At 35.5% G+C, this 25,331-nt stretch overlaps 1 protein-coding gene across 1 annotated transcript in view; it reads left to right on the top strand.

Annotated features, from left to right (window-relative positions):
- Positions 1–25,331, top strand: part of galnt18a (UDP-N-acetyl-alpha-D-galactosamine:polypeptide N-acetylgalactosaminyltransferase 18a) — a 71,923-nt gene that overhangs the window by 30,550 nt on the left and 16,042 nt on the right. Inside the window, exons 2-7 of the mRNA XM_051884689.1 lie at positions 4,499–4,691; positions 9,170–9,336; positions 11,742–11,925; positions 14,247–14,444; positions 17,786–17,900; positions 22,945–23,130. Coding sequence (XP_051740649.1) covers positions 4,499–4,691; positions 9,170–9,336; positions 11,742–11,925; positions 14,247–14,444; positions 17,786–17,900; positions 22,945–23,130 — 1,043 coding nt within the window. The remainder of the gene's footprint in view (positions 1–4,498; positions 4,692–9,169; positions 9,337–11,741; positions 11,926–14,246; positions 14,445–17,785; positions 17,901–22,944; positions 23,131–25,331) is intronic.

Here is a 25,331-nt window from a genome sequence, read left to right as displayed (position 1 = left end):
TTTATATCTCACAATTCTGACTTTAAAACACAATTGCGAATTTATATCTCACAATTCTGACTTTAAAACATGCAATTTTAAGTTTATATCTCACAATTCTGACTTTAAAACACAATTCTGACTTTAAAACATGCAATTTTGAGTTTATATCTCACAATTCTGACTTTAAAACAAATTGTGAATTTATATCTCATAATTCTGACTTTAAAACACGCAATTTTGAGTTTATATCTCATAATTCTGACTTTAAAACATGCAACTTTGAGTTTATATCTCACAATTCTGACTTTAAAACACGCAATTTTGAGTTTATATCTCACAATTCTGACTTTAAAACACACAATTGCGAGTTTATGGCCCGGTTTCACAGACAGGGCTAGGCTAAGCCAGGATTAGGCCTTAATTCAATTAGGACATTTAAGTAGCTTTTATAAATGTACCCTAGAAAAAAACATTACTGGTGTACTTCTTGAGACAAAACAATGGAACTGACATATTTTAAAATATGTCAGTGCAAGTTACTTTCAGTTAAAACAGCTCAAACATGCATTTTAGTCTAGGACTAGCTTAAGCCTTGTCTGTGAAACTGGGGGTATATCTCACAATTCTGACTTTAAAACATGCAATTCTGACTTTAAAACACAATTGCGAATTTATATCTCACAATTCTGACTTTAAAACACAATTTTGAGTTTATATATCACAATTCTGACTTTAAAACACACAATTCTGACTTTAAAACACAATTTTGAGTTTATATCTCACAATTCTGAATTTAAAACACGCAATTCTGCCTTTAAAACACAATTTTGAGTTTATAACTCACAATTCTGACTTTATAACACGCAATTCTGACTTTATAACACGCAATTGCGAGTTTATATGCGAGAAAAAAGTCAGAATTGTAAGATAAAAAGTTTCAATTAGCCTTTTTTTTTTTTTTCAGTGGCGGAAACAAGCTTCCATAGAAAAATGCATGATGGTGGAAAAATATGCATTTATTTTTGTAGACTTGATTATAATTAGCTCTATTTGTAAATACCATCTTAGTACTTATTTGGCAAGAATGAATATTTTTTATTTGTAATTTACTTCATACTGCTTTGACTGCTTTGAACTTTTTTTTTTTTAACAGATTTACAAAGTATAATAGTCAACATATGAAGTGGATCAAAAAAGTTAATCAAAGTTGTCCTAAGAACTAAGTTGTCCTAAGAAGAAGGTTTTAGGACAACTTTGATGAAGGGTTTTGATCCACTTCAAATGTTGACTACTATAGTTTGAAAATGGTTATTGCATTTAAAAAACATAATTGAGTTTTTGCCACTGCAGGAGGTTGTGATGCAAAGCTATAAATGTCTTTTAAATTATGTTCATTTTGAAGGATTATTGTTTGTATGTTTCATATTTATTTTATGTATTATATATTTATTTTATATATGTGTAATATTATTGTATTGCTGGGTTCAAAGTGCCTGATGATGAAAAAAGGTATATATTTGATAATAATAAAATAAAGGCAACTAGAGGGGCTTTTTATCATTTGGGTTAGGGCTGTTGTGATATAATGTAGAATAATGGGTAATTAATCCCGTTGGAACCTATACATAAAATATTATTGTTGCAAATATCAATTTTTCACCTGTATTTATTCCACACATAAATAAGAACAAAATGCCAGAAAGAGTGATGATTTAAAGAAAATTAATGGCTAAGTTAATTTTAGCATGTTTTGTTCCTAACTTTAGTTAGCTTGTTGCTTAGCACTTATGTATGTAATTTAATAATTATCTGTGTGATTTCCACAAGAGCCACATTCATTTTCAGCCTTCTCTTCTGGACAGCAGTAGGTATATCACAGTAGGTGCCATCAGCAAACTTTAAAGTATTCTTCATTTTTGTTCACATCATATGAAGGGAAGATCATTTTTTCCACCTACTTACACTGATCTGTCAGGTTCTGCAGTTCTTTCTTGTTCAGTCTCTGTTTGACTCTCTCCTCTTTTCTTATCATGATACAAAACAAACTGCTTAGACTATCGTCTGAATCTGAAGTCATTTCGAGCACAATGACAGAGGACACCTTTTTAGAGTATTTACTCTGCATATCAGTGTGATTATGTTGAGACTACCTGAATTACATGGTGAACTGAACTTCTAAACTCGATAATGGAGGCTTTTTGGACCATAAATACTGTTATTCATCTTGTAGTTTGATTCCCAGCCAGTAAAACGTTGTGGCCTGTTTTCTATTGGCTCTATTTGAATGTAGGCTACTATGCTGAATAGAGCTGGAATGAGGCTAAGCTCTATTTTCCTGTAAACGTGACTCTCAAGCTGCATGCCTAGCTTTCTATTTTACAGATTCAAGCCACAGTCCATGTTGAGATCACTGTTGCTGTTTGGAAATAATTGAAAAAGATAATGGTCACAGAGTAAGCTAGAAATAAAAAGTGTAAAGATTACCATCAGGGATTTTTTTTTTTTTTTTAATGTAAATTTAAAAGAATGGCAGCCTAAAACTGACTACTTTTTTGTATACATTTACACTAGTATTGTCAAAAGTGACAATTGAAATTTAAAAAATGTGACGATACCAGCATTTCCCCCATTTTGAGCACTGTTGAGCGGATTATTAAACACCTCTGATTAGCCATTGTGTTCACGAGCTCAACAGATATGTCTGTGATTGGCTACAATGATCAACGCACGGGAGCGCTTGAAAGCACACTGAAGTGTTTGAAAGCATTTTTAAAGTGGGGGCGTTTGAAAGCAGGCGTCTACAGGTCTGCTTATAGACGCCTGCTTTCAAACGTTCCCGTGTGTATCTGTGTAAGTGCTCGGTGAAGAATGTCACAGATGTCTATTTACAACATGTTTTTGAACTGTTGATCATTGTAGCCAATCACAGACATATCTGTTGAGCACGTGAACACAATGGCCAATCAGAGTTGTTTAAAAATCTGCTCAACAGCGCTCAAAATGCTAGGGGGAAATGCCGGTATTGTCACATTTTTAAAATTTCAGTACCATCTTGGTACTTAAGATGGTACTTTTGGCAACACTAATGTACACAACAGCCCTCTTAAAAGGCGTAGTTCGTGAAAGCAGTGTCTTCTGCTCTGAAGTTGGTTTCAAACTGTCAGTGTCTGCAGTGGCAAAGATGAATTATTCTCCCCGGACCAGGTCTTTGCAGTGGCTGTAATTAAATAACCTCTGCTGTTAATTAGCATTCCTTAATTACCTGCATTGGCCTTTCATCATTCTTTGTGCATTGCCAGGGCACTTTTCTTCTGTTCTGCCTGCGTACTCAGCATTCATAGTTCTGCAGCCTGTCATATTTTCTTAGTATTTGAATTTGATGTAGTGGAAGGTAGATATTTGCTGCCTATGCAGCTTGATGGAGAGTTTCTGCAAGAAGGATTAGCTTTCCTCAAGACCTTGATGGGATCACTGAGTTGATGAATGGAAGTTACTGAAGTAATGGAATCATAATTTTTGTGGTAATAATTTCCAATCTGCAACTGGCTGTCTTCCATTGCAAAGTACTATGGTGTTATCATACCATAATGCTATAGTATTAAATTATAGCATATTCATATACCATGATATATATGTACATAGTACTCCCAGGTACTCAATAGTATATGATATTATCATAGTAAATGTCCAAAAAATATGGATTTACCATGGTGTTATCTTAGTGTCATGTTAAAAACATGGTATATTTTTCAATGTGTTGTTCCTTATATTAATTATTTATTTATTTATTCATTGTACAGCATTTTGGTCAACTTCAGATGTTTTTAAATGTACTTTATAAATAAATATTGATTGATTGATTGATTAGTATATGTAATAGAATTTATTATATTAGAATGTATTGTTTTATGGCATTGTTGATATTTATAAATTAATAATAATATATTATATTTATTATATAATTATAAATATTAATTATAATAATAATAGTAATTATTACTATTAATATTATTAAATATGTAAATTATTATTAATACTATTACTGTTATTATAATTTATACTATTATTGTCGTTGTTGCTGAATAATAATAAAATAATAATTTAAATATTTAGATAAAAGCAGATATTTAAATATTTATTATTAATAAATAATACTTATTAGTAAATATTTATATTTTTATTGAATGATAATAAAAAATACTTATTTATAAATAATAATTTTAATTATTAGCATTTAACAACAACAGCAATACTAATACTAATACAATTAATTAAAATATTAAAAAGTAAAATATTGAAAATTAATAATAATGATAATATTGTTGTTGTTTATTATATAAATTATTGTTGTTGTTATTATATTGTTTATGAATTCGATGCAATTTCTACATTAATTGTTTTTACTAACTTAGCGTGAATGAAAATGTGATGGCTCAGGTGATGACCACCCTTTACCCAGAAGCCTTTGGGCTTACACTGACACTGCTAACTCTGTTCTTTTCATCTGAACTTCTAGAGAAACCGTTAAAAGATGGAGACGACACAGCTGACATGTCCCTCTCAGATTCTCTTTTTGCACACTGGGGTCATGACCTTGGCCCAGAGAGCCGCAAGGTGGCCCTGAAGAAGTTTCAGTACTACGGTTACAACGGCTACCTCAGCGACAGGCTCTCTCTAGACAGAGCCATCCCAGACCTCAGGCCAGACGGGTGAATGAATCACTTTTATCAGCATATATGCACACACCCTTTGTTCTTTTACAAACATTGGTTTTCCTGTATCATTGTGGTCATAGTGAACAAAAGAAATCACTTAGAAGAAGTTAAGATATAGAAATTTCCTCATAAATCATTAGTCCTTTTAAATTAAAAAATGGTGGTGGAAAAAATATGGGATGGGAGAAAAAAAATATTTTTCAATGCTTTTGCATTCTCTTACGAAAACTTTGCATTCGCTCGCAAAATGTTTTCGTTCCCCAGAGAAACTTTTCGTTCGCTCGCAAAATGTTTTCGTTCCCCCGAGAAACTTTTTGTTCGCTCGCAAAATGTTTGCGTTCCCCCGAGAAACCTTGTATTCGCTCGCAAAATATTTGTGTTCCCTTGAAAAACTTTGTGTTCGCTCGCAAAATGTTTTCATTCCCCAGAGAAACTTTTCGTTCGCTCGCAAAATGTTTGCGTTCCCTCGAGAAACCTCGTATTCGCTCGCAAAATGTTTGCGTTTCCTCAAAAAAATTTGCGTTCGCTCGCAAAATGTTTTCGTTCCCCCGAGAAACTTTGCCTTCGCTCGCAAAATGTTTGCGTTCCCCCGAGAAACTTTGCGTTCGCTCGCAAAATGTTTACGTTCCCCCGAGAAACTTTGCCTTCGCTCGCAAAACGTTTGCGTTCCCCCGAGAAACCTTGTATTCGCGTGCAAAATGTTTGCGTTCCCTTGCAAAATGTTTTCGTTCCCCAGAGAAACTTTGCGTTCGCTTGTAAAATGTTTGTGTTCCCTTGAAAACCTTTGCGTTCGCTCGCAAAATGTTTGCGTTCCCTCGAAAAAATTGTGTTCGCTCGCAAAATGTTTTCGTTCCCCAGAGAAACTTTGCGTTCGCTCGCAAAATGTTTGCGTTCCCCCGAGAAACTTTTCGTTCGCTCGCAAAATGTTTGCGTTCCCCTGAGAAACCTCGTATTCGCTCGCAAAATGTTTGCGGTCCCTCGAAAAAATTGGCGTTCGCTTGCAAAATGTTTTCGTTCCCCCGAGAAACTTTGCGTTCACTCGTAAAATGTTTGTGTTCCCTTGAAAAACTTTGTGTTCGCTCGCAAAATGTTTTCGCTCCCCAGAGAAACTTTTTGTTCGCTCGCAAAATGTTCGCGTTCCCCCGAGAAACCTTGTATTAGCTCGCAAAATGTTTTCGTTACCTCGAAAAAATTTGCGTTCGCTTGCAAAATGTTTTCGTTCCCCCGAGAAACTTTGCGTTCCCTCGTAAAATGTTTGCGTTCCTCCCTTGAAAAACTTTGCGTTCACTCGCAAAATGTTTTCGTTCCCCAGAGAAACTTTTCGTCCGCTCGCAAAATGTTTGCTTCCCCCGAGAAACCTTGTATTCGCTCGCAAAATGTTTGCGTTCCCTCGAAAAATTTGCGTTCACTCGCAAAATGTTTTCGTTCCCCAGAGAAACTTTTCGTTCGCTCGTAAAATGTTTGCGTTCCCTTGAAAAACTTTGCGTTCGCTCGCAAAATGTTTTCGTTCCCCAGAGAAACTTTTCGTTCGCTCGCAAAATGTTTGCGTTCCCTCGAAAAAATTTGTGTTCACTCGCAAAATGTTTTCGTTCCCCAGAGAAACTTTTCGTTCGATCGCAAAATGTTTGCGTTCCCTTGAAAAACTTTGTGTTCCCTCGCAAAATGTTTTCGCTCCCCAGAGAAACTTTTTGTTCGCTCGCAAAATGTTCGCGTTCCCCCGAGAAACCTTGTATTCGCTCGCAAAATGTTTTCGTTACCTCGAAAAAATTGGCGTTCGCTTGCAAAATGTTTTCGTTCCCCCGAGAAACTTTTCGTTCCCTCGTAAAATGTTTGCGTTCCTCCCTTGAAAAACTTTGCGTTCACTCGCAAAATGTTTTCGTTCCCCAGAGAAACTTTTCGTCCGCTCGCAAAATGTTTGCTTCCCCCGAGAAACCTTGTATTCGCTCGCAAAATGTTTGCGTTCCCTTGAAAAATTTGCGTTCACTCGCAAAATGTTTTCGTTCCCCAGAGAAACTTTTCGTTCGCTCGTAAAATGTTTGCGTTCCCTTGAAAAACTTTGCGTTCGCTCGCAAAATGTTTTCGTTCCCCAGAGAAACTTTTCGTTCGATCGCAAAATGTTTGCGTTCCCTTGAAAAACTTTGCGTTCGCTCGCAAAATGTTTTCGTTCCCCCGAGAAACTTTTTGTTCGCTCGCAAAATGTTTGCGTTCCCCCGAGAAACCTCGTATTCGCTCGCAAAATATTTGTGTTCCCTTGAAAAACTTTGTGTTCGCTCGCAAAATGTTTTCGTTCCCCAGAGAAACTTTTCGTTCGCTCGCAAAATGTTTGCGTTCCCCCGAGAAACCTCGTATTCGCTCACAAAATGTTTGCGTTTCCTCGGAAAAATTTGCGTTCGCTCGCAAAATGTTTTCGTTCCCCCGAGAAACTTTGCCTTCGCTCGCAAAATGTTTGCGTTCCCCCGAGAAACTTCGCGTTCGCTCGCAAAATGTTTGCGTTCCCCCGAGAAACTTTGCCTTCGCTCGCAAAACGTTTGCGTTCCCCCGAGAAACCTTGTATTCGCGTGCAAAATGTTTGCGTTCCCTCGCAAAATGTTTGCGTTCCCCAGAGAAACTTTGCGTTCGCTCGTAAAATGTTTGTGTTCCCTTGAAAACCTTTGCGTTCGCTCGCAAAATGTTTGCGTTCCCTCGAAAAAATTGTGTTTGCTCGCAAAATGTTTTCATTCCCCAGAGAAACTTTGCGTTCGCTCGCAAAATGTTTGCGTTCCCCCGAGAAACTTTTCGTTCGCTCGCAAAATGTTTGCGTTCCCCCGAGAAACCTCGTATTCGCTCGCAAAATGTTTGCGTTCCCTCGAAAAAATTGGCGTTCGCTTGCAAAATGTTTTCGTTCCCCCGAGAAACTTTGCGTGCACTCGTAAAATGTTTGTGTTCCCCCGAGAAACTTTTCGTTCGCTCGCAAAATGTTTGCGTTCCCCCGAGAAACCTTGTGTTCGCTCGCAAAATGTTTGCGTTCCCTCGAAAAAATTTGCGTTTACTCGCAAAATGTTTTCGTTCCCCAGAGAAACTTTGCCTTCGCTCGCAAAATGTTTGCGTTCCCCCGAGAAACTTTGCGTTCGCTCGCAAAATGTTTGCATTCCCCCGAGAAACTTTGCGTTCGCTCGTAAAATGTTTGTGTTCCCTTGAAAAACTTTGCGTTCGCTCGCAAAATGTTTGCGTTCCCCCGAGAAACTTTGCCTTCGCTCGCAAAATGTTTGCGTTCCCTCGTAAAATGTTTGCGTTCCCTTGAAAAACTTTGCGTTCACTCACAAAATGTTTTCGTTCCCCAGAGAAACTTTTCGTCCGCTCGCAAAATGTTTGCTTCCCCCGAGAAACCTTGTATTCGCTCGCAAAATGTTTGCGTTCCCTCGAAAAAATTTGCGTTCACTCGCAAAATGTTTTCGTTCCCCAGAGAAACTTTTCGTTCGCTCGTAAAATGTTTGCGTTCCCTTGAAAAACTTTGCGTTCGCTCGCAAAATGTTTTCGTTCCCCAGAGAAACTTTTCGTTCGCTCGCAAAATGTTTGCGTTCCCTCGAAAAAATTTGCGTTCACTCGCAAAATGTTTTTGTTCCCCAGAGAAACTTTGCGTTCGCTCGCAAAATGTTTGCGTTCCCCCGAGAAACTTTTCGTTCGCTCGCAAAATGTTTGCGTTCCCCCGAGAAACCTCGTATTCGCTCGCAAAATGTTTGCGTTCCCTCGAAAAAATTGGCGTTCGCTTGCAAAATGTTTTCGTTCCCCCGAGAAACTTTGCGCAAAGATTCTCGGGGGAACGCAAACATTTTGCGAGCGAATGCAAAAGCATTAAAATTATTATTTTCCTACCATCCCATATTTTTTCCACCACCATGACCATTAAGGGGGTCCGTACATTTTTGTATTGTTGTTATAAGTTAAACTCAGTTGAAATATATTTTACTTTATATTAAATATATAAAATGTATAAATATATAAAATGGATGTATAAATATATAAAATATACATCAAAAATAAATATACAGTAATAAAAAGTAAATATTTCACAGATAATATTTTAATAATTTATTTTATCTTTATATACAATATAAAAGCCAATTATTTAATTTAGCTAAAAAATACATTTTTATAATGTCGCACCCATATAGTTGTGGATTTATATGAAGCAATAGTAAATGTGGCACGGACCTCATCTTTCAAAGCGTCAAACTTTTAATTAAACATCTCTGGTTATGTGATTATTTATACTACCTATGTAAAATTGTCGTATAAAATCAAAACAGTCCTTCATTTTAAAATTCAAAATATAAGTGAATATACATCACCATCTCCTTTTAGACTCTTCAAACTGAAATTCAATTCTGTTTACAAATGTTACCAAGAAAAACTGTAAGAGATTTAATCACGGAAAGACTTCTCTTCCAGTTGTGCAATTCTCTATTTTTGTTTGTTTTTTTCCCCTCTTGCAGGTGCAGAAACATCTCATACCCCTCCAGTCTACCACAAGTCAGCATCATCTTCATATTTATGAACGAGGCGCTGTCGGTCATCCTGCGTTCCGTTCATTCTGTGATCCATCGGACACCTTCCCACTTGCTCAAGGAGATAATCCTCGTCGATGACAACAGCAACAACGGTGAGGGCCTGTTGCCGCCCCAGCACTGCTTTTTTTTTTTATTTGCCAAAGGCATACAGGGACTCCTTCAGTGGGGATTGATTCTTGTATGACAGATTACGATGAATAATACATATGAATGTGGATTCATGTGGAAAGAATATCTGAGGTCTGTAACATGATAAGACTAGGGGATTATGGACAGCAGATGTACATGTATCCAGTATGCTCATCTAAATGTTTTATGCTTTGGTGTCAGAACTGAGACATTTCTCTCACAAACGTTCTGGTCTAGAAGTAGCCAGTTTAATCAAACAAAATCTTTGATTAAAAAGAAATCTACTTAGGTTGCGTACCAACTTGCATATTATGTTTCCTAAATAGTATGTGAAATGTGTGCCAAAATCATAGTTTCCGAAAGGTTCCCGGATGGTATACTGTTCCTTGTGGTGTTTTGAAGTGTGCGTCCATCAGCTAATATTTACATTTGAGCATAAAATAAAATATTATTCTGGTATTAGTACAAGGACAATATGAAATCATATACAGTATCACATACAGTATAAATAGGTATATATATATATATAAAAATATATATTATTAAGTAATAAAAGAAATAATAATAAATCATTTTTTTTAAATATTAAGAATAAATTATAGTTGTCAATAATAATTAATATTTTAGATAAAATGTTATCATATAAAATAAATATGATACAGCAACCTAAAAGTAAAAACAAATGTTTTAAAGATATTAATAATTATTGTTAATAATATTATTAATTTACAGCTAATATTGTAATATTATTAAATGTAAGTAAGATACACTGTCAATGTAACAAGTAAAAATATTAAATATTTTTTTATTTTAATACAAATGTATTAATACATAATAATACAGTTCATATTTTAATATTATATCATATAAAATATGTAAGATAAATTGTCAACTAAAAGTAAAAACAATAAATGTGACCCTGGACCACAAAACCAGTCATAAGGGTAATTTTTTTTCTGAAATTGAGATTTTTACGTCCTCTGAAAGCTGAATAAATTTTAAAAACAATATTTAAAAACAATCTGAAAAAATCACAATATTGAGAAAATCGCCTTTAAAGTTGTCCAAATGAAGTCCTTAGCAATGCATATCCACTCACATAAATACATTTTTGATATATTTACGGTAGGAAATTTACAAAATGTCTTCATGGAACATGATCTTTACTTAATATCCTAATGATTTTTGGCATAAAAGGAAAATTTTGACCCATACAATGTATTGTTGGCTATTGCTACAAATATACCCATGCGACAGACTGGTTTTGTGGTCCAGGGTCACAAAATTAATATTTTAAAAATTTAAAAAAATAAAAACATATCTATCTATAGAGCCATTTGCATAAACTGCTAAGACTAGTTAGTCATCACATTTTTTTTCTTTAAGACTGTTCATAACTGTGTAAAGTCAGTTACATAAAAACATAGATTGGTCTAATTTGATATCAAAAAGTAAGACTGATTGCCCCTTGACTAATCGTTAGTTGGTTATACTAGTACTTAAGAGACAGTCCTAACATAATGGCTATACAACTGGCCCATAGTATCAAACTCATCATTTTTCACACACAGTTTAAATGGGTCTGTATACTATTATAGCAAGTGGGTCCCTGCAAGGGGATCAACGAATTTGTAGTTCTTTGGCTTCAAAATGTGTGAAAACCCCTGGTGTTGACTGTTGGCTTAAGAAAGATTATTTTCTGAAGATAACCGCTGGCTTGTTGTGCGGTAAAGTACACTACTGAGGTGGGTTCATCTCAGGCCGATCAGAAAGTAAAGCCTTTTATTTGCTCCCAGTCACCTCTAGAGTATTTGGTTTTTCCAGAATAATGATTTCACAGTGGTTATGCTACAGTGACCTTTTACTCTGCGTGTGTGGGATATAGCGAGGGGGCAGGGCGGTTAACGTGAGGTGCAGAGGTTTGGACATTTCATTCTCCCACAGATTGGCAGCGGACCAACGTCACACCATCTGGTTGCCATGGTGAGACAGGATGATGGCTTTCTCTCTAATAAAAACAAACAGCACAGGAGACAGATGGGAGGGGAGTAATCACCAGCAGACAGCGGTTGAGACTCCAAATATCACAGACCACCGGCAAATATTAGTGTCTGATGTTTGCAACGCTTCAGTTCATGTTCATAATTCCCTGAGAGGTTGAGGGGGGAGTCTATATAAACGAATTTTGATTAGAATGTAATAAAAGTCAGGTACACGTGTCACTAGGGTCTCCCCGCTTCATTTCTGGCGAGTACTGAAGCTTTCTTAGAGGGCACAAGGGTGATTTAGTAAACGGCAGGTATGAGCTATGAGTTTTCATATTGCAGGTTTTTCAACTAATCCCTCTTTCCCTTCCATTGACTCAAAGCTGAACTTTCGGAAAACCTGCAGAGGTTTGTGGATGAGACCAACCAGCAGCGTCCCGACTTCATTAAAGTGGTTCGGCATGACAAACAGGAGGGCTTGATTCGCTCTCGGGTCAGTGGCTGGAGAGCTGCGACCGCCCCCATCGTGGCCCTGTTTGATGCTCACGTGGAGTTCAACATCGGATGGTCAGTAAAACTTGACTTTTAAGTCATTTTCTGCCAGTACTGAGCATATAATATATATATATATATATATTTTTTTTTATTCTTATTTTTTTTTTATTATTATCATTATTTATTTATTTTACTTTTGCTGTCTAACATTTTAATGTCTTCAAAATATGATTGAGAGTTTACATTATATATATATATATATATAAATTATATATATATAATTTACATGTTAAATGATTTTTTATTATAATTTTTTTTTAATTATTTTTAGATTCAATATGTTTTTATTGAATAAATAAATGAATATAAAAAATTATAATAAAAAATCATAAATATAAATTATTCATACATATAAATTAACATAAATGATTTATAATATGCAATATAAATTACAAAATATTCCTTTAAAATGTGTATATATAACAGTACAATATAATATATATATATATATAATTTATTTATTTTACTTTTGCTGTCTAACATTTTGATGTCTTCAAAATATGATTGAGAGTTTATTATATAAAAGTTAAACAATTTACATGTTAAATGATATTTTTTATTATTTTTTCATTATTTTTATATGTATTTATTCAAAATATTGATTTAAGATGTATATATATATATACATCTTAAATCAATATTTTGAATAAATAAATACATATAAAAATAATTAAAAAAGTACAATATAAAATATAATTTATATATATATATATATGTTTAATATTTAATATTCTAATATATATATATATATATATATATATATATATAGGTTGTTGGTAAAAAAATTTACATTTGTAAACTTGTAAACAATTTATCTTGGTTAATAGATCAGGTTTAATTTTAACACTACGTATGAAATAAAAGTAGTATGAACATTTAATATGAACATTTTCTTATATTGTACAAACTTTTATCTGCTGATAATGGTTCAGTAAAACTGATTTAGCCCTGATTTAATAAAGAAAAAACATGACCAAACACTATTACTTATTATATTATGATCAAATTTTTCTTTAATGATACTGTTGGCACATATTCATTTTTATTATACCAGCAGGTAGATTTGTAGTAGGATGTGGGTTATGAACGAAAATGCTAAACAAAATCAAAATCAGTGTAAATTATTCATAAAACCATTCTTATGGAAATGTACGCATTGAATTGAACAAGACAATTTATGTAACAATGGCTTTAGAAACAATTTACACTGAACAATTTGCATGTGTTTCTCGAAAGAGGCCCAAAGGTTCTGAATAAATCTCATTTTTTTATGTCCAGCTTTCTGTTACAGCCTATTTGCACCCAGTCTGATATGACTAAACAGCATAAAAATACAAATTATTCATAAAGCTTTCAAAAAAAAAAAAAAAAAAACTGCAAGGAGTTTTCTGAAAATGCCATTCTATGTTTGGCATTCAAACAAATAGAAAATCAATCTAGCTTCCAAATAAAAACTATTACTGCAAAGAAGCTCATAGACATACATTTAAAATCTAGTCGTTCTGTCATTTTCATGCTGTGAATTCAGATTTAGTGTGAATAGTCCTTCTGCGTAATGTTTTTGATCATTGTTTGTATAGAGTGTTGTAACTTGTGATCTTCATGGCTCTTTTGACCCCATTTACGAGTGAATTCAAATACTTGCTTGCTTAACAAATCACATTAAGCCAGTGTAACTGCTAAAATGTAGATGGAGACCCAACTGTATATGTGGATGGAAATGCTGTTCTTCATGTGTGAGTTCCCTGTGGGTGTGAGGGCAGGAATATGAGCAGAAGTGCCTGTCTACTGCAATTACTGTGCTAGGCGCAGCTGTCAACTTACATACCTGTTAATTATTCTCGGTGCAACATGTCGAAAAAACACCTCTTAAAGGGCTTGGATAGTGTCCAAAGTGTATCTTACAGAAGTCAGCTTATTCCTGCTCGAAATTCATGCTGCGTTCCATCCATTCATTGATGCATCTGGAAGTTGTGAATAGAGTGAATAGTACAGCTTTTAGCTTGCCTGAGGCTATTTTTGGAGTTCAAATGCAGCGCTAATGCTTGTCTTGACAACTTTTGAGATGCTTTTTTAAAATACTGTTATCTACAACAATGACATTTTAAGTTTTAGATCGATAGGTTCTGAGAAGCCACTGCCTGCCAAAGTTAAAACTACAATCAGCTTTAATAATCAAGTGTGAAATCACCTTTCACTTGCAGTGGCATGGGTGGAAGGAACTGCATTAAACACGGTATTCTGGAATTTTGAAACTCCCAAAAGACAAATTAGATCCATCCAAAACCTACTGCCCATGAACTTAAAGCATGTTCTATTTCTATTTATCTAAGGGCTGAACCAATCCTTCACAGAATCAAAGAGGACAGAACCCGGGTCATCTCGCCATCATTCGACAACATCAAATTCGACACGTTTGAGATTGAAGAGTATCCCCTCTCAGCTCAAGGGTTTGACTGGGAACTTTGGTGTCGCTATCTAAACCCTCCCAAATCCTGGTGGACACAGAAGAATCAAACTGCACCAATCAGGTATTCAAGCGAGATATAATCAGTGTCAGATTAATGGTTCTACAAAGACAGGTTCTGTTTTAAGACAAGACTTCAAACTAAAAAATCATTTAAGGCCTTTTTTTTTGTTGTTGACAAATTACAGAATCACTGTTTAGGTTACCTTACAATGAACATCATATGCTAATCAGTAACCAGTTATTTTTGTAAAATAGCTGAATGTGTTTTTTTTTGTTTTGTTTTTTTTTAGATTTGAATATATATCTTTATTACATGTTGGAATATTAACAACCAGCAACTTAAGCACTTAAGTCCTAGACTAAAATATAACATATCAAATATCAGAGTAACGGTTCCTGGTTCATTTCAGTTCAAGCATGACCACAAACTGACTTATGGTTCAGTTCGGGAGTCATTTGTGAACTAAGTAACAGCTCTGATTCATTCACTGTAAAAAATAATACGCTCTATCTACTCAATAAAATTGTAGCAACAGATTACAAGCAATATTATTAATTAAATTCAACATATAAAAATTGAGTTAGAATTAATGAAATTAATTCCTTAAAAGTCAACCATTTAAAATGTGTAAAATTAGCAAACACAATTACAAAAACCCACAAACTGACATAAAAAGCAAAGAGTCCAACTGCCCAACTAAATAAAACACTGATCACCATACCAAATAGTGACCAAACATTTTCAATAACATCAACATCTAAGCCTCTGTTAATTCTTGTGTTTCTCTTTCCTTCAGTGATTCTGCTTGTTATCATCAGTTGTCTTCAATGTTGGCAATAAAAAATAAAGAGTTCTTAATTCATCTTTGACGTCTGTCTGTTATTCAGATTTTGTTAAAATTTTACTTAAATTTTACTCGTTTTAAATGGTTGACATCTAAGGAATTCATTTGATTAATTCTAACTCAGTTCTATTTGTTGAATTTAATTAATAATATTGCTTGTAATCTGTTGCCAAAATTTTATGGAGTAGATATAGCGTATTACTTCTTACAGTGTGGTTGATTGAGTCTGATTCAAACTCTTAAGTAAGTTCAACATTGAAGGTACATTTACACGACAACGATGTAAAAGAAGAAATGGAAAAGTTTTTTCTTTGTATAGATGACAACACTGTCGAAACGATCCCCTTTCACACAGATCCGCGAAAATGGCGAAAAACGCTGTATTATGCATGCCAGGTCAGTAGATGGCGTTGTCACTTTTTAAAGAAAGACTACACGCCTGAGCAAATACCCATTCTTTTCATAGACTGTAAAAAAAGATGGACGACGCACCTTTACTCTCTTCCATTGTAGAAAAGCGAAGCTGCCAATGTCCTAAAATGGCGCTGACATCTTCCGTTGATTCGGGACCTGAGTCTGCACAGTAGTGAACTCAGGACCCTAGTCTGCCCAGTAGTGAGCATGAAGTGGAGTTGCGGTATCAAGGCTCTGCCCACACCCCTGCAGAATCGGTTACTACAGTTTACTGCAGAACAACTCATTATGTCAGTGTGAAATAAACAGCTATGGAAATGTAGAAATTAAAGTTAAAGCTCCAATCTCTTGAAAATCATGAAAAAACTTCAAAGACTTCAGAGACTACTTTGCTCAGAGAAGCTGTCAATCACAGCTGTCAATCATGATGTCACACTCCCGTTTTTATAGCATCAAATAACTAACGAAAACCCAACTTATTAAAAAAACAAACACTTGAACTTACATCAGCGTGATAAAAAAACTACCTAAAATGACAAGAACAAATTTTTTTTATTATAAGTGTAATTTGATTGTTTAGTTTGTCTTGCATCCCATAAGATTACATGGAGGGGGCATGGTTTATGATCTATACTGGGACCAGCCACCTGGGGGCGATCGAAACATTTTGGCTTCACTTTTCAGGACTTGCGCAGCACACTTGATTCTTTTACAGAGCACTCGCACCAAACGTGCATGCTTATAGACTAAACACGTTATACGCATGTGCATCCGCATTTTTGTTTTTTACATGGAGATGATAACGGTATCGTTTTCAAAAACTGTCAAAAAGTTTGCGTTTTCAGGTCCCCAAAACATTGTTGTCGTGTAAATGAATGGCCACAACGCATAAAAAGTTTACCGTTTTTATTTGAAAATGGTGTCGTGTAAACATCCCCCTTATTCATGAAACCTTTTAACTGACTCACTTAAAAAGAATCTGTTCTTAAGAATCATTTGACAGGAAATCGGACATTCCTTAATGCGTTCATTGCTGGGTGCAGGAAACACTGTGTGAAATCTTAACTAACGGGATGTTGAGAGATGATATCTGACAAAACAGTAAAATTCAGAAGAGAAGAAATACTATATTCTAGATTGGGACACACATGATGAAATAATACTCAATTATTATAATAATGCTAATTATTTCTCATGAACAGAATGTTAACAGATAAATGGGAAATAAGTAAATGTATGGAAAATGTTAAACATATATAAATTAAATCTAAAAAATACTATATAGAAAGAAAAAGTAAAATAAAACGAAGACGAAAGCACATTTGGAAATTTTCCCGACTGAATAGTAAGTTATTCTCACAAATGTGTACTTTTGTCACATTCTCCTTGTCCTCTTAAAATCCCCCTGTAGTCAATAGTTTTATCCCTTAAAACTCAACTTTGATCACCAAAATGGCATATTTAAAAGTTTTTTCGTGTGAAAAAAAAGCTTCATGCCTTAAAATTGCTTGAATGTAACTCTACTCCCTTGTTTAATTTAATATGCTAATTAGCCCCGCCTCCACTCACTCGCATGAGCTCAGAGATCCGCTCGGTCAATTTACTGAGGTAAACACTGCACAATCCTATCGCAGTATCGCTTTTTACAACATCGGACACATAACGGTAATTAATATGATTAGCCTTTTGCTTGACTACGTTATCAAACAGCTATAATAATGTATTGCTAATGTTACACGACTATTTTGCTTCAGAGCGGTCATAGTTAATGATATGCTGAAGCCCGCCGGCACATTGACGTGATTGGTTACAAGGTAGTTTGTGATGTAAGAAACACCAGCGATTTCAAACCGTGTTTTTGAAACGATCTTTAGATCACTGCAGTTTTAAAGAGAAAATACTCAGCAATGGTGTTAATTTTGCACATATTTGTCTTAAAGCATATTAAAAACACCACATAGACATATAAACAACATTAAAAACTTAATTTTCACCACGGTGGGACTTTAACAACTTGTTTCCTGTGTTAAATGGTGACTCAAGAAATTGGATGAGACGATTTTCGATACCAATTCTGAATGACTGTATCCTTAATGTAGTAAAATATGTTTTCATAAGTCATATGAATCTCCTCTCTTTGCAGGACTCCTGCTCTAATCGGTTGCTTTGTAGTGGATAGGGAGTATTTTGAGGAGATTGGTCTGCTGGATGAAGGGATGGAAGTTTATGGAGGGGAAAACGTGGAGCTGGGGATCAGGGTAAGAGCTATTCAGACTGCCTACGAGAGTTTTGAAAGTACAGCAGGAGACAGGATGTCTGGAGCTTGAGTAGACAAGTAGACGCATGCCAATGAATAATGCTGTTTCATTTGATGAAAGGATGCTTTATACAGGTTATTCTTTGAGGGCGGACGGATATGTGGGGGTTTGCAGCCTCTGGTTACAGATAGACCTGTGTGTGTGTGTATAAAATCAAAACTGTTTTTTCCAACATTGTGCAGCCCTAGTGTGTATCATCACACACAATTAAAGTGGAGCTCTCTGCAGCTTGCTAATGATAACCTGCCAAACAGACGTTTTGCTTCAAACCAGCGGGGTCCTAACCTCTCAGTATTACAAATGTATAGAGCCCCATCGAGACCTCTGCCGACTCCCATCAGACCCAGCGGCACTGTAATTAGCCTCCGCAGCCAGAATCCAAGCCCAGGTGGTGAATGGAGCTCACCAGCGGGCACACAGCGACTTGCTCTTACTGTGATTTGGCCTAGCAAAGTTGCAATCACTCCACGCGGGGTGCACCTTGACAATACAGAGCGGATCAAACTCCCCATTACACTCACAGACATCTATTGTGATTCTGGTTTCATCACTACGGGCTTCAATGAGAAGAGAGCAAATGGAAATGTCTCAGGAAGTGGCAGGCACCATGTGTGTGGCGGGATTCGGATAATGGCCCTCAACATCTGTTCATACAGCTGTGTTTCTACAGCTTAATTCCTCACTCTCATCTTCTGAGCTCCTTTGTGCCTCCGAATCTCCAAACGCAACATTGCATAAATGTTGCAATCCCGCAGATATTTCCCAAAAAAGGAGGAAAACAAAGTGGAAAGTTTGTCCATCTTTCTGCAGCAGGTTTTTTGGAGGTCTGTACTAGCTTAGGAATGATATTGTGTTTAATGTTCATTATTATTCAGTTGCGTTTTTAGTCTATTTAGATTGCAAAAAATCATTTTAAATCAATATTTTTGTCTTGTTTTATAGCGAATATACTACAACCCGAATTCCGGAAAAAGTTGGACTTTCAAATCACATGAGCCAATATTTTATTCACAATAGAACATAGATAACATAACAAATGTATAAATGGAGAAATTGTACACTTTTATCCACTAAATGAGCTCATTTCAAATTTGATGCCTGCTACAGGTCTCAAAAAAGTTGGCACGGGGGCAACAAATGGCTTAAAAAGCAAGACATTTTGAAAAGATTCAGCTGGGAGAACATCTAGCAACTAATTAAGTTAATTGATATCAGGTCTGTAATATGATTAGCTATGAAAGGGATGTCTTACAGAGGCAGAATCTCTCAGAAGTAAAGATGGGCAGAGGCTCTCCAATCTGTGAAAGAGTACGTAAAAAGATTGTGGAAAACAATGTTCCTCAATGTCAAATTGCAAAGGCTTTGCAAATCTCATCATCTGCAGTGCATAACACCATCAGAAGATTCAGAGAAACTGGAGAAATCTCTGTGCGTAAGGGACAAGGCCGAAGACCTTTATTTTGGATGCCTGTGGTCTTCAGGCGCTCAGACGACACTGCATCACTCATCGGCATGATTGTGTCAATGACATTACTAAATGGGCCTAGGAATACTTCCAGAAACCACTGTCGGTAAACACAATCTGCCGTGCCATCTGCAGATGCCAACTAAAGCTCTATCATGCAAAAAGGAAACCATTTTATTCATTTAGAACATGCTTTTATCCAAAGCGACTTACAAATTTGGAAATGTATGATTAACCTGAGTTTTGCCTTTCATTTTTTTGTTTGTTTTAAGAATAAAGTTCAGTTTTTATTTTTATGCTTGAATCAAGAATAATTTGTTGTAAGACAAATATATTTAATTCAAGGTTTATTCTCTGAAAAATTCTGTTAATTACATTTTTGCTTCGAAAAAAAAAATTAACTTAAATACTATAATAATGATTAAGAATATTATGCTTCTTAAGATGAAGATGTTACTTTTTTCTAATGAAACAATCTTCTATACTGCAGTTATTTTTTTGCAGATATTTGGATTTGACAGTTTTCTGGGATTGCACCCTGTCAGTCAAACTCATGCTGGAGGGACTCAAGCAAAAGAAAATTTCCAGTTTCGCTGCCCCTCATTGACATAGTGTTGACTGGAGTTATTTTACGCTTTGGAAGAGGGAACACGCTCAATGAAAGGTCAACGCATCTGTGCTCTTCTATTCTTAGCCCTCGCTAAAGGGCTCTGTTTATCAGTGATGGAGAATGAATACTGACTTTGATCATGTCAGATGTCAGCACAGTTTTATTCGCAATCTGTTGCCACAGCAAGTCAGTTTTGTTCTAGGTAAAGAGTAATGACTTTGTCAGTAATGTCTCTTGGGTGACATGCTTATTGGTGGTTAATTCAGTCAAGGTAGGGGAGCGTTGCGTGATTTATTTATTTTTTTCTTTCCCAAACGGTTCAGCGGAAATCCCCGCCCTGCAACCAATTTCATTGGCTGAGGTTACAGTGACGGGTAGGTTTAAGGATCAGGGTTGGGTGTAGGCAATCATTACTGTGACTGACATGGCCAATGAAATGTTTAGAATTGGCTCCAGGGTGGAACTGGTTTGGGGGAAAAAATCACACGGGAGCGTTGAACACATTTCATTATTCATGCATAATGGCAAATGTGACCCTGGACCACAAAACCAGTCATAAGTCACAAGGGTATATTTGTAGCAATAGCCAAAAATACATTATATGGGTCAAAATTATCGAGTTTTCTTTTATGCCAAAAATCATTAAGAGATTAAATAAAGATCATGTTCTATGAAGACATTTTGTAAATTTCCTACCGTAAATTTATCAAAAATGTATTTTTGTGAGTGGATATGCATTGCTAAGGACTTCATTTGGACAACTTTAAAGGCGATTTTCTCAATATTTTGATTTTGCACCCTCAGATTCGACCAAATATATGACTGGTTTTGTGGCCCAGGGTCACAAATATGCAACAAAAAATATTTTCTTAATCAATATTTTTGTCTTTTTTTTTTAAATAATCTCAATGTCCTTACAAAATAAATGTAAGATTATTATTATTGTTATTATTATTATTATTATATTAATAATAAATTATTTTTTTCAGAGAATATATCATGAAAAAAAATTTCACCCAGTGTTGATGATAATTATTATTACTATTATTATTGTTATTGTTATTATTTTATTTAAAAAACAATATTATTATTATTATACAATTTTTTCAGAAAATATATAATTAAATATGTTTTTAACCCAGTGCTGATTTTGTTATTTTTGAATATTATTATTATTATATTGATTATTATAATATAATATTTTTTCAGAGAATATATCATGAAATAAGTTTTTTTTTTTCACCCAGTGATTTTATTTTTGAATATTATAATTATTACTATATTTTTAGTCTAAAACAAGAAAAAAACAAGAATATTTTATATACATTTTAGCTTACATATATATTTGTTTAAAATGTGTGAGGTTTAAATTCTTGAAACAATGAATGACAATTTATTTTGTTTAGATATTTTTGCAACAAATAAAAAAATAAAGCAAAAAAATAAATAAATAAATAAACCAGATTTTTTTTTTTTTTTAAGTTCACTCTCTGTGGTATTTATTTGAAAAGAGACCAAGTCTTAAATGTCTCAGAGACAATATAAAGCCGTTTTGATTCTCATTTCATGCTTGCAAAATTTGCCTCTGTGCGACAGATTACGGTCTGAATATCTCTGTCTGCAGCAGGTATTGTATGCAAATGTGAGAAATTATTTTTTTAATGCTTCAGGAGAACAGACGGCTCAGTCATGGATCATTGGGATTGTTGTCAGTGATTATGCATATGAATCATTCTCCTAGCAAATGGGAACAATGCACATCTGTCCACTTCCTGTTGAATCCCGCCCAACGAGTCTTAGCATTAAAAGCCTGCTAAACAAGCAGATCAGAGCAAATGTGATCCCCCCCCCCCAAAAAAAAAAATAAAAAATATGGAGGCAGGGTCTCTTGATAAACCAGCTTTTTGTTTGATGCAAATTAGATGCATTTCAATATACACAACATGTGTTCAGATAGCTTGTTGCACTAAAACGACCCCGACATATGTTCCAGCCAGATGTTGCACTTCATATTTCACCAAACCAGGCCTGAATGAAAGTGTTTGGGTGTGAATGTCTGAATGAAGTGCAACACGCTGGCATGTGGCCTATATAATCCCATGTGAAGATTTACTGGAGAGATGTACAAAGCAAAGAGAGATACTCCCAGTTTAAAAGCTCTGCATGAGTGCAGTGGGTGGAAAAAAACAGGGAATCAAACCAACACGCATAAATAAGCCGCCACTCTCCATTTTGAGCTGCATAACGTGCACTAATTGAGGGTAAATCATTGAACAAATGTGCATTATATGAAAGCACTCCAGGAAAACAGCAGTGTTTTTTGGTTTTTCTCCCATCTTTACAGACACAACAGGCTGTGACTGCGCTGTTAAATTGCTCAATGTCAGCCACGTGTCAGGGAAACATGTTGAATTATAGCAAATTAAATGGTCTGTTTGAGCTTTCAAATAAGTCCTTTCGATATTCTTCTTGTAAAGCGGTAAAAAGCCCCTATATTGTTTGTTTTGTAAATGCATTTTTGGGAGTTTAGTTTGAACAAAGAGCTCCGCTGTGTGGAAAATGAAATGAGTAACCTTTAGATGATAATTGTAGGAAATGAGCGTCCTTGATTTGAAGTGTATTGTTTAGCTTATTTTTTTCTACAAACCCTTTTTAAATTTTCTAATGAAATACAAAAGTGCTTTTTGTTCCTTGTGGAGTTTGATTTATGTGTTTTTTTTTTTTTTTTTTTTTCAGTAATTTGGTTTATTCTGCTAAATGGACTCATATACTCTCTAATGAATCATAAGAACTTGGTGTATTTGTTTTTGTAGACTGCCTAATGGATGTTAAAGGGCATTTTAGAGAGCTAATTTTTCTTCATCCTTGTGAAAATTCAAATCACGAGACATTCATGTATGTGTAATCAGGTATGGCTGTGCGGAGGAAGTGTGGAGGTCATGCCCTGTTCCAGAATAGCTCACATTGAGCGCGCCCACAAGCCCTACACGGAGGACCTGGCAACTCACGTACGCAGGAACGCTCTGAGAGTGGCTGAGGTGTGGATGGACGAGTTTAAGAGCCACGTTTACATGGCCTGGAACGTTCCACAACAGGTACTAAATCTCTCACTTGCTGTTTATATGAATAGTTGCAGCTCTAAAATGTGACTGGATGGGCCACGTTTAAAGAATTTAAAAAAATCGCTGGGATTTATAATAAACTAGTGCGTTTTTGTTTTAAAACGCATAACTACTGTTACGCCTGTCATTTACACTACTCTGTTTTAGTTTGAAAACGCCAGGGTTGCGTTTCAGTGTAAACGGACCAAAACTGAGACTTTTGAAAACGATGGTGTGGCTGCCCACGTTCACTCTGCGTATCCTTGACGACTGTGTAAACAATAACATGGAGACTAAACTGCAACTAAAGAATATACACTAACAAGAAGCGACACTCAATAGAACGTTCCATTGTAACACCGCCGCCCAGCAGCGGCCCTGCGTTTCCGCCATTTTGGGGTGAAAGCGACTTGGCAGTCCACTAGTTTCTATGGCAATATCAGCTGCTTTGTTAAAAAAACGTACACTAAAGCTAAAATCCAACCTGAATGATGACAACACAGAATAAAATACTATCACTAGTGATCATCAAATCCTTTTAACAGTTTATTTTACAGACAATTTTCCACTTTTTTCACAAAACCTTTGTTCTCTAGAAACCCAGTCAGTTTGGGTTAAAATTCTTTGAATTTCAAGTATTAGCATTATAAACACTGAATTAATACCAACATATGAAATTAAATTAAGGACATGCATCAGAAAAATTGGGAATGTTGGACAATAAATATATGAATATAGCAGCTTGATTTTGCAGTGTTGTCTAATGTCCGTTAAAGCAAAAGTGTCCAAAAGTGGGAATTATGCGATAACGGACACAGCAATGCATCATGTATTATAAGATCGTTATGTTTGTAGCGTGATCCATTAAAACGCACAATATAGCCTATTACAATTCAGACTTTTAGTGGAGTGATACTATTATTACTATTACTCCACTAGGTCTGAAATATATTGTTCGCTGCAAACATGATGATCTTAAATGTATTACTTATTAATTTACTATTAATATATGTGTAAAGTTGCATAAAATGGAAATACTCAATAAAGTAGGCTAACTACGTTACCTCAGATGGTTGAATGGTTGGATTCCACAACTGGTAAAATAAAACATATATAAGACAATATACAACATTTACTGTAGGAGCCATAAAATTTACTGATGATTTCATTTGAAAAATGTTTTGGGTGCGTAAGATGTGAAGGATTCTATGGTCCAGTTAGTATTTTCACCCCACAATGGCGGCCGCGCTACCGGAGCGCCATCTAGTGGCTGTTACCCAAAAAGTATCAGAGTGTCGCCTCTTGGGTTCTATACTCTTTGCTCCAACAAAGACTATAGAATAATACAAGACGCCTCACTCGTATTGTTTTGAATGGGAGAAAGTGCAACGCGCAATATGGCGGAATAAGTCCCGCCTTCTAAATAAGAGCCAATCGCCGATTGGTAAAGTCATCGGGTCACTGCAGCGGCCGTTAGAAGCTCGGGTTCCTGTAGAAACAGTCAGACGCGTGCTTCCTATAAAGACGCACACTTAGGACCAAGCAATTGTGCTGCTCGGCCATGGAAACCCATTCCATGAAGCTCTCTACGCACTGTTCTTGAGCTAATCTGAAGGCCACACGAAGTTTGGAGGTCTGTAGCTATTGACTCTGCAGAAAGTTGGGAACTTCTGCGCACTGTGCGCCTCAGCATGCGCTGACCCCGCTCTGTGATTTTACGTGGCCTACCACTTCGTGGCTGAGTTGCTGTTGTTCCTAATTGCTTCCACTTTGTTATGATACCACTAACAGTTGACCGTGGAATATTTAGTAGTGAGGAAATTTCACGAATGGACTTATTGAGCAGGTGGCAACCTATCACGGTACCACACTTGAATTCACTGAGCTCCTGAGAGCGACCCATTCTTTCACAAATGTTTGTAGAAGCAGTCTGCATGCCTAGGTGCTTGATTTTATACACCTGTGGCCATGGAAGTGATTGAAACACCTGAATTCAATGATTTGGAGGGGTGTCCCAATACTTTTGGCAATATAGTGTGTATATATATATATATTTACAAACTTTTATGTTAGGTGTGATTAATCGCATTTAATCAATTTGACAGCATTAGTATTTATTAAAAATAAAAAATCTTCTGACCCCAAACTTGTGAATAGTAGTGTATGAATTAAATTAGAAAAATGCAGGATAGAAG

This window comes from Ctenopharyngodon idella, chromosome 24 (assembly GCF_019924925.1).
Source record: "Ctenopharyngodon idella isolate HZGC_01 chromosome 24, HZGC01, whole genome shotgun sequence".
Classification (NCBI taxonomy): Eukaryota; Metazoa; Chordata; class Actinopteri; order Cypriniformes; family Xenocyprididae; genus Ctenopharyngodon; species Ctenopharyngodon idella.
This window is presented reverse-complemented; position numbering and strand designations above follow the sequence as displayed.